At 35.9% G+C, this 16,826-nt stretch overlaps 1 protein-coding gene across 2 annotated transcripts in view; it reads right to left on the bottom strand.

The window, feature by feature from the left end:
- The window catches only part of LOC134533226 (coiled-coil domain-containing protein 18-like), a 140,440-nt gene that overhangs the window by 62,779 nt on the left and 60,835 nt on the right, over positions 1-16,826 (bottom strand). For both annotated transcript variants that reach the window (XM_063370625.1, XM_063370624.1), the window contains exons 11-15: positions 15,681-15,755; positions 14,726-14,842; positions 12,749-12,783; positions 9,057-9,154; positions 2,065-2,309 (exon numbers count right to left, since the gene is read on the bottom strand). In XM_063370625.1, coding sequence (XP_063226695.1) covers positions 2,065-2,309; positions 9,057-9,154; positions 12,749-12,783; positions 14,726-14,842; positions 15,681-15,755 — 570 coding nt within the window. The remainder of the gene's footprint in view (positions 1-2,064; positions 2,310-9,056; positions 9,155-12,748; positions 12,784-14,725; positions 14,843-15,680; positions 15,756-16,826) is intronic.

Consider the following 16,826-nt stretch of genomic DNA (forward strand, 5'->3'; position numbering starts at 1 on the left):
CTACAACAAAGCTTTGATTTTCAGTTACACATCTTGGTGTAGCACAGAGCAAAATCCTTCATTTTTGGGGCAATGGTGGTCGAGGTCAGATCACAATAAAACCCAGATGTTTCAGAAGTGGGAAACATGACAGACATTGTTGATGGGTTTTCTCGGGGTACTCCGGTTTTCCCAACCAGTTCATTCCGTCAATACAGTCAAACCTCTATCTATCGAACTCGCATGTATCGATTGTCCGTGTTTATCGTATACTTTCTACGGTCCCGGCAAAATTGCCATACAACTAAGGTTAAAAAAGTCCGCTTGTACCGATGTTCGAATTATCGTTTTGTCCGCATTGATCGTACAAAATATGTGGTCCCATCACTATAAATTATAATAGATGATCGTTTAACCATAAAGATTTTGCAGAAATAACCATTTCTTAGAAAGAAACCGTCATAAAAACAGTAACGATAGTATACAGTAGTAAAAATCACCTTAAATCTGCAGCCAAGTAATGGAGCACGTAAATATGAAGAAAAGACAAATGAACAACAACCTGTGAAGAATTATGGATGATGTACCATAACTACAGTACAAACCCAATTGTTATCCTAAGATAATTACCATAAAAAGAACTAAAGATTCTTTGTCGATACCATAATTACTGCAGAAGCACGATAGCTACCACATTTGCACTACAGTTACCGTAACAACCGAGATGTATATTTACCGTGACGGTAATGTATTTATTTATGACATTAAAATTAAAGAACATTATTGAAAAAAAGGATGTTAAATTTTTATATGTACGTTTGGCACATGTTGCGAAGAAATAATGCGATCTGAAAGAATGCAGTACTACTACGAAAAGTGAAATGGGTAATCGTGGATTTTTAGGTTATGGCAGTCTCTCTCGTTTTTCAGTAATATCGGCCGAAAATTAACAAGCGTATCGGAAGTCGGCAGAAATGCCGATTAAACTAAATATTGGCAAAATCGGCTTCTTCAGTACAGCTCTACATTTGATGACATGAGTAAACATATTTCAGACTTCAGGATATTGAAAAAGACTTTAATTTCCATGTAGATTTATTGTGTGTATGTTTTTTTTTGCAAGTGTAAATTGAATTACGTAAAATACTTTCATTTTTTTTTATTTTTCAACTGATTAACTTTAATGATAAGTAACTGATATATTTCTGACACTAATTTTGAGGTTGTAATATTTTTAAAAAATTCTTAGAGTGAAGTCCACATCTATTGAATGTCCGCATCTACTGAATTTTTTTGTTGGTCCCCTGAAAAACGATAGATAGAGGTTTGACTGTACTCCATTCTTATATCACACTTTCTCAACTTTAATGTTACAGGTTGACAAGACATCACATTAAACTACCGTCTAAACAAAACATGCCAAAGCCTAAAATAAATAAAATCATTTAAAAAAATTAAAACAGTACTTAATATTAATTTTTTGGAAAAAAGTGACTGATACAATAGTGACCTGTTATGAGAACTGAGATAAAAACTGTGCATAATTTTTTGTCCTGTCATTCTATGGCCATAGAATTGTTATCAAAAAGAAAATAAGTCACCATGATCCTATCCTCATTGTAAAAAATATAAAATATTGATCCAAATAGAAACACATTGCCCAAATTTCGGGCAATCTGTAGGCAGACGTAGATCATCTGGAATAGCACAGATCCCGTTTACATTTATTGTTAGTGTAACGTTAGTCTTCAATTATTTAAACTGTCTGGGTTTGAAATATTGCACATGAAATAACAAGGAAGAAGCCCGACAAAATTATTTGTGTTCGGGCCCTTGGTTTCTCTCGACAGCCCTGCCTAAGCATGTTCTAACATATTGCTTACTGACAAAAAAGACTAAGCGATGATTTTAAAAAGGGTCACCATCAGACTGGGGTGTCTGGGGGAATGTTGCGGATGAGGCGGCGGGCAGGGTCGTAACTCTCCTGCACGATCGCGTAGGGCAGGCATAGACCCCTCCATGGCCCTGATTAATGGCACTATCTGCAGATTTCAAGCTGAGTTTTGTCAACACAAACAAGCTCACCTTGAGATCATCCTCCTTGAACTCTGTGGGCGCGCTGAACTGGGTCTCGGCGGGGTAGGACGACTTGAGGTGAGGGGGGCAGAGAGAGTTGCGGTACTGCAACTCGCTGAGGCGATGCCTGTCCGGCAGCTCACAACGCCCCGCCTTCAGGTTCTCCAGGTTGTCCCTGGAGAAGACCTCGTCGCACGCCTCCAGCGTCTTGGAGTACAGTTCTCCTTCCTCGTCCTCCATGGGAAAAACAGGACCTGCCGCAACGAGTAGTCATAACATCTACTTTTTCAAGTCTCACATACCTATTATATTGAAAACTAAAGTGTGCACGATGAGATTTGGTGTGATTCCATTACACTTTCAAAGGGCTGTGTGATTCTGGTTTTTATAGGTCGGTTCGGTTATAGTTTGGTTTTACTGTTTTACATCATGAACCTTGGCTCTCGGTTCCGTTTTAAGTTCTTATAAACACAACAAAAAATATATATATACATATGTAACTTCATTATTCTTTGAAGCCTAAGCTAAAAATATGAATGAAGTTTCTTGAGTCATTACTTGAAACAATTAAATGATGCATTAAAAGAGATTACATGCTTTGCACTTGCCCAAAACTTTATTTTTCAAGTATGTATTTCTAAGCTACCCTCCAACCATGAAATATGCTAATTGTTAGTGGTGTCCAAATTCTGATGGCGAAGCTAGTTTCTCATTTTCTACTTCAGCACTATTGGCACTTATTACTATATTTTCTTGCAATTCAAATGTAATTTTTTTTTAACAGTTGATGAAACGCACGCAGTGCATGTCAGTTATCACTAAGCCTTCAGCCCCTCCATTCCTAAAAACATACGAGGCATGTCCAGAAAGTAAGTACCAGTGGTCATTAAAAAAATTAACTCCTGGAAAAAGTTTTTGAAGTTATATTTGTTTAGGCGCGTTATGAAAAAATGATGAGTGAAATTTTAAGATGCGCACGCATCACTGTAACACAAAATTAACAGGCTGAAGCTGCCCACTAAACCGCTCATTAAGTCTCGAAAAAAAGCTACCAACAAAATAGAAATAGAACCTCTATTAGTCGGGCATGTTGACACGCTCGTCGCCCCTGATCACTGTTTTCACATTTATAATATTTATCCACATGTGTCTGGTTTCTACATTCACAACACGTGTTTTAGTTTCATACAAGTGTGAATTTTATATGTGCTAATAAATTATATTCAGTAGTGATTTAAAATGAATATGTTGATTAATATTATTTAAAATTCGTAAATATTCGTAAAAAAAAATTGTGCCTTAATACTTTTTCAAGTGCTCCAATATAATTGAGGTTAACTATCCATATGTATTATTTATTGATATAAATTAAAATATTATTTAATATAATTAATACTAAATATTATTAAATTATTAATGTTAAATATTTATTATTGGTTATTTGATATTTAAAAAGTAAAGAAATAAATTAAATAAAACATTTAATAAAAAATTTGTGATAAAAATTAAAATCAAACATCAAAATAAAATATTAATTTTTAGTATTTATTATTAAATTGAATAAATGATAAATATTTATAAAAATAAATGAAATAATTTAATGAAAACTTTTTGATAAAAATTAAAAAGTGAATATTAAATTAAGAAAATAATAAATATTAAAAAAATGAATAAACTTAAATTATTTTTTTAATTTATTATTAAATTTATTTTCTTTTAAAATATTAAATAATCAAAAATAAATATTTAAAATTAAGAATCTTATAATATTTAGTACAAATTAGGATATATATATTTATTATTCTCTAAATTTTATTTATTTAATTTTTCAAATTCAAACTAAACTTTATTGACTGTGTCAACTATCTTTTTCCAGCCATTTTACTATTTCATTGTAATTAATTATTTGCATGCAATTAAAAACTATTTTTTAATGATGCCAAAGAAGTACAGTACACTCCCTATTTAACGCGGTTGTCGGGGGACAACTTTTACCCGCGTTGTTGCATAACCGCGATGTTTCGATGTGACCAAGGTCAAAAGGCATAAAACACCGCCTGTGTTCTAATAGGTCGGCAAGCACGCACAGTATAGACGGCCCGCCGTTGTGCGGACTTTGCATCCGCAGTTTTCACTAAACGCGGGTGAAAAAATAAAAAAAATAAATTTTAAAGATAAATATTAAATGTTGAATTGTTTTTATTTTTCCGTGTGCCGCGCACAGTTTGTCGCACGGCCTACGAGCGCGCCAAACGCCGCCAAACACACGTGCAGCACACAAGCTGCTGCCAGTCTCGTGGTGTCAGCCACAGTATCTGCTTCGTCAGTGTCCGTAACAAGTAAGTGCAGTGTGTGCGGTTACACACGATTCTGTGGTCGAAGTCTTCTAAAAAGAAAGGCCGTAGTGATACTTCAAACCGAATATGAATCGCAAAGTACCGAGTTTGATTGACAAAATAAAAATTCTATATTTACTTACAGATAGCTTGTCTTTTGCAGAAGTAGGCCGCAGATACAGGAAAAAACGATTCTAGCATTCGTACAATAAAAAATAAAGAATCGTCTATCGTGTCAAGTGGTTAAACTTTATTATCCATGCTTACAGTAAATTATAAATGGTCACGTGTGGGAAACAAAAATTGCGCCAATTTAATTTTAGCGCAATCAGTGACGCCGTATTAAAAACCGTGTTAAACTATGTCTTTACTTATTTCACCAAACGCTGTGTCGAGTTGCTGAGTGTGTGTGGCTCGGATCGGCAAGTGTTATATTCCCCAGCCTCTGGTTAAAGGTCGGGAGACCGTTACACATAAACATTTCCGGGACTTGTTTACTACCTCACGGCAAAAGTGGTACAGTATGGTTCACGTAAGTATTGGACCACTGGAAATTCCTGGGCAAAGATTAAAAATACGATAGCTGATTTACTTTACTATTTAATGTTAAAACATTATACCAAAGTAAAAAGATGAACGTGTATAATACAATGAATTACCCAATAATATTACGTCTGTAGGTTTAAGTTGTAACAAAACATTTATATACAGATGTCCAGTAAAGTACCAATTAAGATTCTGTAGTGGAATTTTAAACACCGGACTACCTGATTTTGCCTTGTACGCAGGAACGCTGCTCAGTCAAGTGACTCATGCTCTGCCTGTGTGCTGCGTGAACACATTCCCTCCCCCACTCCCCCTCTTCAAGTTTCTGCCCGCTCTAATCTCTACCCCTCTCCATATTCTCGGCTCGTCTCTCCCTACCCAGCGCTTGCTGACAACCAAGCCTATCCAACATCAATCACCAGCCGAGTCACGCTGGATAATGTCGCTGGACGGTGGGCTTTATCAGGTCCCCGTTCCGATGCTTCATTTGTGAGATAAAGCGACGTTAAGAACTAGTGTTTCAGAAAATATCACTGGGCTGGATTGGACCATAATTTGAAAACCCTACAAGATAGAGGAATAATGTACGGAGATATCTTGTTTAGAATTTCACTGCGGACATTTTCTACGCCTAGGCTTTTTTCTGCCCGATGCTTAGTTTGTTAGTTACAACGCAAAATTATCCTAATCTGCTGTCAACCATTTATTCCATTATTATTCATTTCTGACTGGGGGACATGGTTTGACCCGCGATATACCCGATTCCGTGATCAATCGAGGCACGATATACTGGGAGTTTACTGTATAACTTCTCACACACGTACATAAGTACAAGCACCCATTTTTTTTATTGAAAGTTTCAGTTTACTAGATACCCACATCACATTTTCACATAGTCGCCCTTTAGTTCCAAGACTTTTCACAATGTTCTACCAGTTTATTTAACCCCTCTGCATAGAAGTTTGCCACCTGGGAATGGAATGGACACCTCAGCCATAGGCATCATGGGCTTCAAATACGCAATGTGGGTAGCGTAAGTACAAGCGCTCAGTAAACATCTCCGGAAAAAGTTCAAGCAATCTCCTTACTCGGGTCGAAAAATGATAGCAACCATTTTTTGGGACGAAAAGGGCTCCATTATGGTTGATTTATTAAAGCGTGAGTCAACAATTCCAGCAATACAATTGTCAAATGGTTTAATTTACAAGCGGCAAAAACTTCTATGCAGAGGTATAAACTGGTAAGAGCGTTGTGAAAAATGCTTGGAACTGAATGATGACTATGTGAAAATGTGATGTAAATATGTAGTAAACTAAAACTTTCAATAAAACCTTTTTTTTCATGAGTTTATTTTTTTTAATGATCAAACATTACTTACTTACCAGACACGCCTCTTATGTGGGCTGAAGCTGATAAGTGAGGCAACCCACGTCGCCTCTTGCTAGGGTGGCCAAATCATCGATATCCTATAGTCAGGTAGACTACACTTGCATCTCCAGCTGACATGGGGCAACCACCCCTTCTCCACCCGCCCGGCCTAGTGCCCACTTGGTGACAGAGAGACACCAAGAAAAGACTCCAAATAGCTGCGGAGACTTGTTCCCTGCGCACCGAACCTCCCTACCAGCGGAAACTCAACACGCTAGTCACAGAAACGTTCTGGCTGCTCTAGGGTGTTATGATGAAAAACATAGCTGTCAAGGATTCAGACTACAGAGTAGGACCTGCCTTCATAGAGGCTGTAGCCCGAGCCACTCTGTGTCAGTGTGTAAGGAGAGACTGGCGCACCAAAATATACCAAGTAATCACCAGACTTCGAGAGTCTACCTTTAAGGTAAGGGAGAATCAGGGGAACCTTCACCTGACCTACGAAGTGAGGACCACCAACTTCGACCATCATCGTCCTAAAGAGAAACCAACAGCTCCCGCCGCCTCCTTCACAAGAAAAAGACCATCAGTCCGGCAACATCCACAGCACCCAGTGAGTATACATCTAGCAATACCATTTATATACTAAGGTGAGGGAAGAATGCCCCCAACGGAGGCCTGGAGCTCCTAACCTCACCCCTCGATGGCCTTACCCGTCTCGGTAGAGAGAGATTCGCCAGTGGAGGCCACGTGAGTTTACACCAAAGCCAGTGACCGTGTCGCAGGCGAACAAAGGCGGACCATGGCCGTACACAATTGACTGGCCACATTCTTTCCAGCACCCATTTACATTAGGCCCACCCCAGCTCCGGCTCCTAGGAAGCACCAAGAGGAGAACAAAAAACTTCTCACTCAGAAATACCTCAGACCTACCTGGATACCCGACGGTCACCTACATGTGGGGATCCCTCCCCTCTCAAACTTATCTGGCCCTTTCACCAACAGGCTTGCAGTAAACCAGGTGAGGATTCCCTTTCAGCAATCCACATCAAGGCAGCTTGGACCGTAAAATCACAAAAGCAGAAAGCTTCACGTGACAAATCTACAGTTTTAACATGCTTTGTTTTAAGATGCAAAATGTTTCACTTGATTGCTTTATTTACATTGGCCAGTTATATTAACTTTCCAGCCAACACAAAACTGCACTAGCAATATGTGAGGAACTAAAGATGCCACATTGGTTTCAAAGGCATTCATGTCATTTTATTTGGTTGAATATTGAAATTATGTCATTGTTAAAGCAGAAATAACACAGGGCAAACTGTTTGCAGCAGCCAGCCACTATGAAATTCTGTAATTACAGTAGAGCACTCCTCAACCGTAATTCCCACAAACGGAACTCCCGATATCCGGAACTAATTTTCCAAAAAAAAAAATTAAAACATTTCCGCACTGGAGCGAGGCTTTTCTTCTTTTGCCTGACTGTACACGTCTTGTAGGCGCGAGCGCGCACGTCTGTCAGACAGCTAATTATAGGCAGTCTTTCCCACGCATTGCGTAAATACACCGCTGGTTTTCGCGTCGGATGTGATTTACTATAAAGATGTTTATGCTGCAAGTAGTTTTATTGTTTCACTATGTCAAGTAAACGGAAAATTCGGGCCGGCCCGAGAGTATGTACACCGACTCCCACTACACACGCTGACACACGTAATAGCCAGTAACATTTACTTCCAACGTGTGATGCTTTCAGTTTGTAGACAATAATTTACTGTACAAATATGTATTATGTACATATTTATACGTTAATATATGGTTAAACAGTCTACATTTACCTGTATTTCTCTATCTCTGTGTTTTTGAACGAGATGCTTGAAGTGTTATTCTTGTGTATGTGAAATGTAAACTGTGCGTGGCAGTGACTATACACTCTCCAGGAAGTGTGAATCACTAGCACGTCAACACAGAAGTAACACAACACTGCAGCTGTAGTCCTACTACCTCCCCCGAACCCTCTTCTTCATCCTCTATGCTCATGCACGCACCCACCCACAGAGATAAGAAACACAAGAAACACGTGCCTGCCAGCTTGCTTGAATGAAGGTCATTCAACCGGCCCGGAGGCCGGCCCTACCGCAACTCCCCTTACCCGGAAATTTACCATAACCGGAATAGACCTCCCCCCAATGATTCCGGTTGAGGGGTGCTCTACTGTATATGAAATTACACACTAAATTATAACAAATACAAAAATTAAAAAAAAAAAAAATTTTTGGCCCACAATTTGTTGAAACTAATATGCTATCTTTGGGGACTAACTCACCCTCAATTCATTGTACAGGTGAACTATATTCTATGAGCTATGATATAAATTTTCTTGAGTTATTACATTGCAAACATTGGTAAAATTTATAGAATATTAGTTTACTTATTCTGCAGCATACTCGTTTTGACATTACAGATGGCCAAATAAATAAAAGTAAAAAAAAAAAGTAAAAAAAAATGAGGGAACCGAAACCTGAGGATAGGGATATTGCTTGGAATTCAAGTGTTCCAGAAAATGTAATTAAAAAATATAAATACTACTAATTAGCCTAGATTATTGGAACCACGTGAAATCCAAGCAACATCCCTATTCATTCTTTTTTGCAAATTAGTTTTCATGGTTGTCAGCCTTCATAATGGTATACCACATCACAAATATGTTGTGGGATACAGCATTAATTAAAGCTTCCATAGCATAATTCTCACTTGTTTCCGAAGGCACAGTGCTTCTCCTGCGGGAGTATGTGAACGACTCCTGGATTACCCCCAGATGATCTCTTCGAGTCTTGCTTTTCTCCCGAAAACTGCAAGACATAAAAGTAAATCATTTTAATAACTTTTTTTATTTTAATTCTTTTTTAAGTTGTATGGTTATCATATTTTTAAGTTAGAACATTCCAAATATTTGTACCTCACCATCTGGATAAAGCGTCACTGCAATCACAATTTTTAGAGTGATTACCAGTAAAATAAATGGTAAAAATCCTTAGGTTTTAATTTTTTAAATTTACTTTTTTAACATAAATGAAACAAATGTGCAGTTTCTTCCCCATCATTTTTAACTATAATACCACATTTAAATTATTTTGTGTCATACTTTGTACCAATGGTAGTTGTTACAGATTTGTTTACAATATCTTGTATGGGACATGGCTAGATGTAAAAAAAAATGACCAAGCTATACTAAGCATAAAAAAAATAGAAATTGATGATTAAAAAATTAAAAACATTTTATTTTAACTGTTTAGTACAGACAAAAATCTTTAATCTAGGAGTCCACGGTTCAGCACAGCCTGAAATCCCACACCATTTGAGCAGTTAGTGTTAATATTTTTCCGTGTGAATTTCTGCCGTTAACCTTGGCTGCCAGGTCGCATTACTGCACTGGCAGCGTTTTAACTGTTCTCAGAGTTACAGTCGGTTTTAATTTGTTTCATGTTTCCTGGTTTTCTTGCGGATTACATTTCAAAAATGGAATTTCCTATTAAAATTATTTTCATGTTCGATAATCCAGCATAATCATTAATCTGGCGTGATTGTAGTCGTGAACGTGCTGGAGTAAAGACCTTTCACTGAGGACATAGTCCAGATCTAAAAATTGTTGACTTAAGTGTTGCACAACCTGACGACAATGCCAGATCCTAGGCTAAGTAGACCATCTACCACACAGTATACTGATTAACTGATCCATTTTTGTTTTATTTTAAAGTGTTAGTTAAATAAATGTACCACCATAGTCACAAAATTTGGAGTATAGATAAAATGTTTCAAGAAGCAAGCCACAGTGTTTTGAGTAACACAAATATCAAACAGAAAATAAATTACTCACATAGTTTTCTCTATTACCAGAGTTAATTATAATCAAGCATTAATTGAACAAGAGATTGACCAATCATGCTAACACGAGTAGTGTAGTAGTTGTAATAGTGGTAATAACACTGGTCAACAGTGAAAATCTTTCCAACTTGAAAATAGCTATTTCTGATTAATTTCATCATGGGGAAAAAAAAAAATAAAACTTTCAGTTAGCTCTTGGTTCTCAGATGTAGTCCATTCAAGTTATAAGGATAATATTTTGATGCCTGGAGATTGTGTTGGTACATCTGAGTACAGCAGTGATGGGTTAAAGGTAATTTTTATACCTAGTAGGAAAAATTTTAGTCTTGAGATAACATAAGCACAACTGAATGCAGGAATCATCATTCATGCTTGCTATTGTTTTATGAAATTTTTCATTCTTGCTAATTTTTTTTTTTGAAACTGTTCATTCTTGCTAATGTTTTGAGACATTCACTCTATATAGCGTGTTTCAGGTATTGAATTATATTCAGTTTCTTTTAGTTTTTGTAAAAATTTAAGGTAATATTCTGAAGAAAAAAAAATGAGTTTGTATTTATTACAAGTTAGAAAGAATCCAAAATTCCACGTTATCATCAAAACTCTCCTGACAATTTTTCATGTGTGTGGTAAGGTGACATTTTCTCTCCAGAAACATTGAATTACTCCAATCATAAATACAGCATATCACCGCTAGTTTGGAATGCAATTAGGAGATATGGACAAGTCCTGGGCATCGCATACAATCTACAATATATGTGCTGTGAACCTACGTGGATGGTGAAACAAAAGGTTTGTTCTGTGCTGTTTGCCGTTCAATTATTTGGAAGAGACACTTCAAATCACATAAACCATTGCTATTTCTGCATGATTACCCCCCCCCCCCCCCCAAGCATGGCATGTTCAGAAAAATGAAGCAGACTGTAGAATACCCCAACATCCCATCAGCAATTCGACCCGTACCACATGGAGACTGTCTGCTTGCACCACTCTCTCCAGAATGTAGACGAAGACTGTGGAAGGGAGAAATCACTTCATCCTGATACTGATTTTGTGCTTGAAAATGAACTAACCAGTGAGCCACAAAGGTTTCGTCAGGATGAACTAAGTGATTTAATTAGAGACTTCAACCTATCTGAAGACAAAGCAGAGCTTCTGGCATCAAGACTTCAAGAACGGAATCTGCTAAAACCTAATGTCGAATTGATTGTGTACAGGGCTCAGCAAAAAAAAATTTAGTCAGTACTTTAGAAAGTAAAATACTCTTGGTGACTGGTGTGTGTGTGTGATTTGATGCCAACTTTACATTTGGGTTACAATCCGAAGTACTGGAGGCCATTCATAGATTCTTCATAGCTAAGTTTGAAAGCTGTACTTTTATTCCCCCCCTTCAGATCATATAGGCCATGCCGTCCACATGAAAGTAACCTATGAAAATATGAAATCACTTCTGACAGCAATTAAGTACAGTGGCAGATCTATGGAAACTTTAAAGTCATTGCAATTTTGCTGGGCATGCAGTGGGACAATTGGGCTCGGTCATCTCACTACAAGGTAAAAGTCTGGCCCCCAAGGGCATCTGGCAGAAAAAAGCAAAAATTCTTTGCCCTCTCTACACATAAAAACTTGGAATAACGAAGGACTTTGTAAAGGGGATGGAACAGGGCAGAGAAGCTTTTCAGTACCTCAGAGGACTATTTCCACAGATCAGTGATGTTTAAGTTAAAGAAGGTATCTTCATTGGCATGTAGATTCGTCATCTTCTAAAAGATGAAAACTTTGATCAAATTCTCCAGGGCCATGAAAAAGCAGCATGGGAAGCATTTAAAGATATTGTGAATGGCTTATTAGGAAATCAGAGTTAATAACTATGTTGCGATTGTGAATAATGTTTCAGAAAGTACCATCAATTAGACTGCAACATGTCACAAACTGCATTTCCTACATTCTCACCCGGACTTCTTCCCTGACAACTGTGGTGCAGTACGTGACGAACAGAGCAATTCCATCAGGACATTTCGCAAATGGAACGAAGGTATCAGGGAAAATGGTCTATGCTTGTGGATTACTGTAGGACAGTGAAAAGAGACGACCCAGAATAGGAGTACAAGCGATTAACAAAGAGAAGACGTTCAGAAGAATAAGTCCTTTTATATTAGAGGTTAGTGAAACAATAAAACCAGAATCTAATGTCAACTCAACTAATCAATATCTTATGTCACAATCTCAATCACAAAATAGGGTAGTTTAGTTATTATCACAAATGAAAATTTCGCAGTGTATTTTTTTAATATTTTATACTTGAAATTAGTATGTCTTAAAAACTAGAATTACAAACAAAAGCTGATGTCTTATTGGTTTTTTCTCGACCCAAAATAAGGGTGATTTAGCTATCTTGATTAAGGAAAGAATTCCAAAGAGCATTTATGTTGAACAGTGTAATAGGAAGAGATGGCGGTGGTAATAGTACAAGTAATAATTACTATAATAGAAACAGTAGTTCTTTTATATTTACCTTAGAAAGGTACATGGCTACTCCAAATACACACATTTTTACTTACCTAACTTCTTCTCGTGATGTGGTTTTTGACTGATCCTACAAAAAAAAAAAAAAAGCTTCAATCCAAACACAGATAAAGCTATGCACTGCAGTAGGTACACTGACAAAAAAATTCAGATCATTTCACTGCATGACAAATATAATTTACTTTATAAAAAATGTGAGGACAGTGAATTCGTGGGATTTCTCAGGTACTCCCATTTCCAACCATTCATTCTATCAGTGCTTTATTCATACCTCCCACCCTTCATCGGCCTATGACCTCGATGCTGATGAGACAATAAGCCATATTTATTTTATTCATTCACATTCCTACTACAAAAATACATCAAAAATATATCAAATATTTTTATTTGGCCATTAACTTGTGTAATAATGGGGATAAATTGTTGGAAACCACACATTATCACTTGCAATGCGACAAAATCATCTAAAGCCAAATTGAAACCGGTAACAGAACTGGGTTCTGTCATTTGAATAAAGATTACCTATCATTCTGGAACCCTAAGCTCACTAATAAAGTGCAGAGAATAAGACAATGTGAAGACGTGGTCATGGTCGTCAGCAAGTTAGATGCGATAGCATTGCTAGCTCATTACTCATATTTTGTAAAGTAAACCTGATAAACAAGAACACAATTTATTCATGTTTGACTCATTTAATTTCAAATTCTACCCAATTCTCTTATAATTCAATGCTTTTTTGTTCATAGCTTACATTCATAAAGTAAATGAAGAATTAATTTTTTTTTTTTGATTTTTATGTTTCAGAGTCACATATAAAATTGACACTCTGGAACAGTTGATGGTAGAAAGTTCAAATTGGTCCCATTTGTAAGCTTTTTTTAATACGCTTTCATATGACACACAACTTGACAGGAGTTTAAGTAAAAAAAAAATTAAAAAATGCGATGGAATATTACAAGTTTGGTTTTCTCAAAATGTGAAAATTTGAAAAAATTTAAAAATTAGGTTGCACCTTTCTCATGTCACCTATTAAAAATCATTTTGGTATCAGTATGGGTTCATGAGAATGTTTTTTTTGTCAGTAAATATTTCACACTATGCATTATTTTAAAGAATTCTACATTAAATTTTGTGTCTGAGTTTCGTATTATAAATTTATTTGCAACACGAGAACACACTAATTTTCTCGTTACCAAGGTTTGATGTTACACGACATTGGCATTGACATACTCATCCACATTTCTTTTTTTACTTAAAATTTGGGAAAATTCAATATCTTTAAAGATTGCAAAGATTTTATAATAGCATTTTATTACAAACGCCAGTTTCAATGAGAGTGGTAGAAGATAACTGTCACCAGTACTATCAGCTAGTTAAGTTCCATTGGGCAAAAAAACCAGTCAAATTGTTTAAAAAGATTAAAACTGTGTGTACAAAACAGAGCATGCCTGACCAGTGAAAAGTTTCGTTCAAAAGTGGCTAAGAGAAGGAAATGCATACAGATTTGGTATAAAACAAACAACCACAAACTTGTTGAATAAGGACTTTGCAACTGTAAAATGCAATGACACGCTGGTAGATAATGCACAGCGACCAGTGTGTGGTTTATAGAATATGCTGGATGCCTTCTCAAGTACTCAAAATTGTATCTATGGCAAATTCATAATGTAGAAAAACTTTTTCATGACCAACCTTGACTTTGGCTAAGAATTAGGTATTGTCTTTGACTTTTATTCAAATGTTTATACCATTCAGCAACATAGGTCATCTTTAATTTAAAAAAAAAAAAAACTAATGAAAGCTGAGTTACAGTTTTATGTAACAGTACAATGGAAAGAGAATAAGATAATGGAAAAAAGAATGAATGTTTATTATGAATTCGCTTTGAATCTTATGTCACAAATGCAATGTTCACGGATTATGAAACACTGCAAAAAAAATTGACAAGGATCTCCACTTTTACCTTGTAATGTACATGAAAATCTACTTAGCATTTTCACCTCAGTACTTACGCTGTATGAAGCAGTGCGCCTCCGAGTGTCTTGGGTCTGCTTCAGCATTTCACATTTGCTCCTGAAGAGCTCGGACGTTTTCCTCTCTTTCAAGTATTTGTTCTGAAGGTCTGAGATCTATAATTCATCATTCATCCAATATACACTAAAATATTTAATCTACTATCAAATATCATAGAAATGTCTGAAATGAGGGTTACAATGAAATTAAAAGAATAATATTTCCCAACATTTCCTGCCAATTATGATTTTCTTAAAAGCAGTTTTAAAGAAAAAAATTCATAAGGTCCTAGATTAATAGACACTTGTTTAACTGAAACATGTTTAACAGCCGCCAAAATCGTAAGCTGACATTTCCACATTGCAACTTATGAACAGACAGGGTTGGTTCTTATTAAAAAGTCTGTACAAACACTCGTATCCAAGTACGCACACACGTGAATAATTCTTGCATTAATGCATAATGGTTATTGAAGGTCGACAATTGGTTTTAAAGAGTGTATGCGTATCTTGTAACAACTAAGCTAGTGCCCTCCCACTTCCTAAGTTTATTAAAGATTTACTATGTTTTTATAATCACAAATTATATATGGTTGGGTTTACTGGTATGATTTAAATAATAGATATTTAGATATATTCTGCATTTGCAACTTGTTTTATGATTTTAATTTGTGTTATTTCATGTTTTTTATTTACTTACTTTATTGTCAAAAAGTCATTTCAAGGTATGTAGTTTTATTCAATTTGGCTCGGATGTTGTGCCTTTTTATCCATTTCAGAGGACAACATGATATTTAGAAGACCTTTTACATATCTTACTATTTGGTTTTTTCATGTTGAATAAAATTTTAAACATGTTCCTAGCACAAATTACCAAATAACATAAATTTATATAATGTGGAATATCAGCAAGTAACCCACAGTTTCAACACAAAAAAAATTACTTAACTCCTACCTGATCTTGCAATGCTTTCCTTTCATTCATCTGGGAACGTTTCATTTTCTCTGCTTGTTCACTCATCAACTTTTCCTAAAAAAAAAAAAAGTACAAAATTAACTATTATATTTATGTACTAAAAATCCTACAAAGATTTTCAAATTTCATAACTAATGTTTCAGCCAGTTAACTTTGCTGTTACCATAAAAAAAAGATAACTACAGCTTTCTGAGAATTATTTTACCAATGTTTTGCAACTAGTATTGATAAGGAAAAATAAACTTTAACAGCATTATGTTCTGACATACAGTGTTTTATCGCATAATCGTCGCAACCATATTTTAGGCTGTCAAAATTGGGATAAAAAAACTTCTCGCGTAAACGTCGCATGATGTTTTTGGTCCCGCTAGTAGATGCCGAGCGCTTTGTGTAGGTATCTTTTCCGTATAAAACGATGCATTTTAAAGTCGAAATCTAATATTTATTTGGTCATTACCACTTACTTAATAAACAAACGGAAGAATACGATGTTGTTTGAAGTGTAAATTTTCTTATAAAGACTTTTTAAACATTATTTCCTTTATCTGATCGTCTATGTCGCCGCGGTGTAGGTATAATCTAAAATTTAATTTCGGTCATTACCACTTATTTATTTAATTAACGGAAATACAAAGTTGTCTGATGTGTAAATTTTCTTTTAAAGACGTTTTTAAACAGTATTTCCTTAATCTGATTGTCTTCGTTACCGCGGCGTACCGCTTATAAAAATCTACCCAGCCCATCATTCATGTTTGGTTATGTTGCTTCCTGTATAGAACACGCGCACGTAGTCGAATATCGATATCTCGCCGATTGGATGCAACGCGCGCTCTCTGTCATGTGCCGAGTTAACTACATTTGATAGCCGCATTCTTTTGTGGCAAATGTGTACTACGACACGTTAGTTCACGTCAAATTCAAGTGGCTTGCGTTCGCTTTACAGTTTTGGTTTTTCTATTTAAAGTTGAAGAAAGGTTTTTGTTTAAGGAATTATTAATATAGATTGTTTGGCGTGCTCGTGTATACTCCACCTTTTTTTAAATAAACGTACTTTCCATGAACAGGTTTTGTTTTTATGAATAACTTTACCTAACAAAAAGTTTTTTTTTTTTCCGCATAATCGTC

The sequence above is a fragment of the Bacillus rossius genome, chromosome 6 (assembly GCF_032445375.1).
Source record: "Bacillus rossius redtenbacheri isolate Brsri chromosome 6, Brsri_v3, whole genome shotgun sequence".
NCBI lineage: Eukaryota > Metazoa > Arthropoda > Insecta > Phasmatodea > Bacillidae > Bacillus > Bacillus rossius.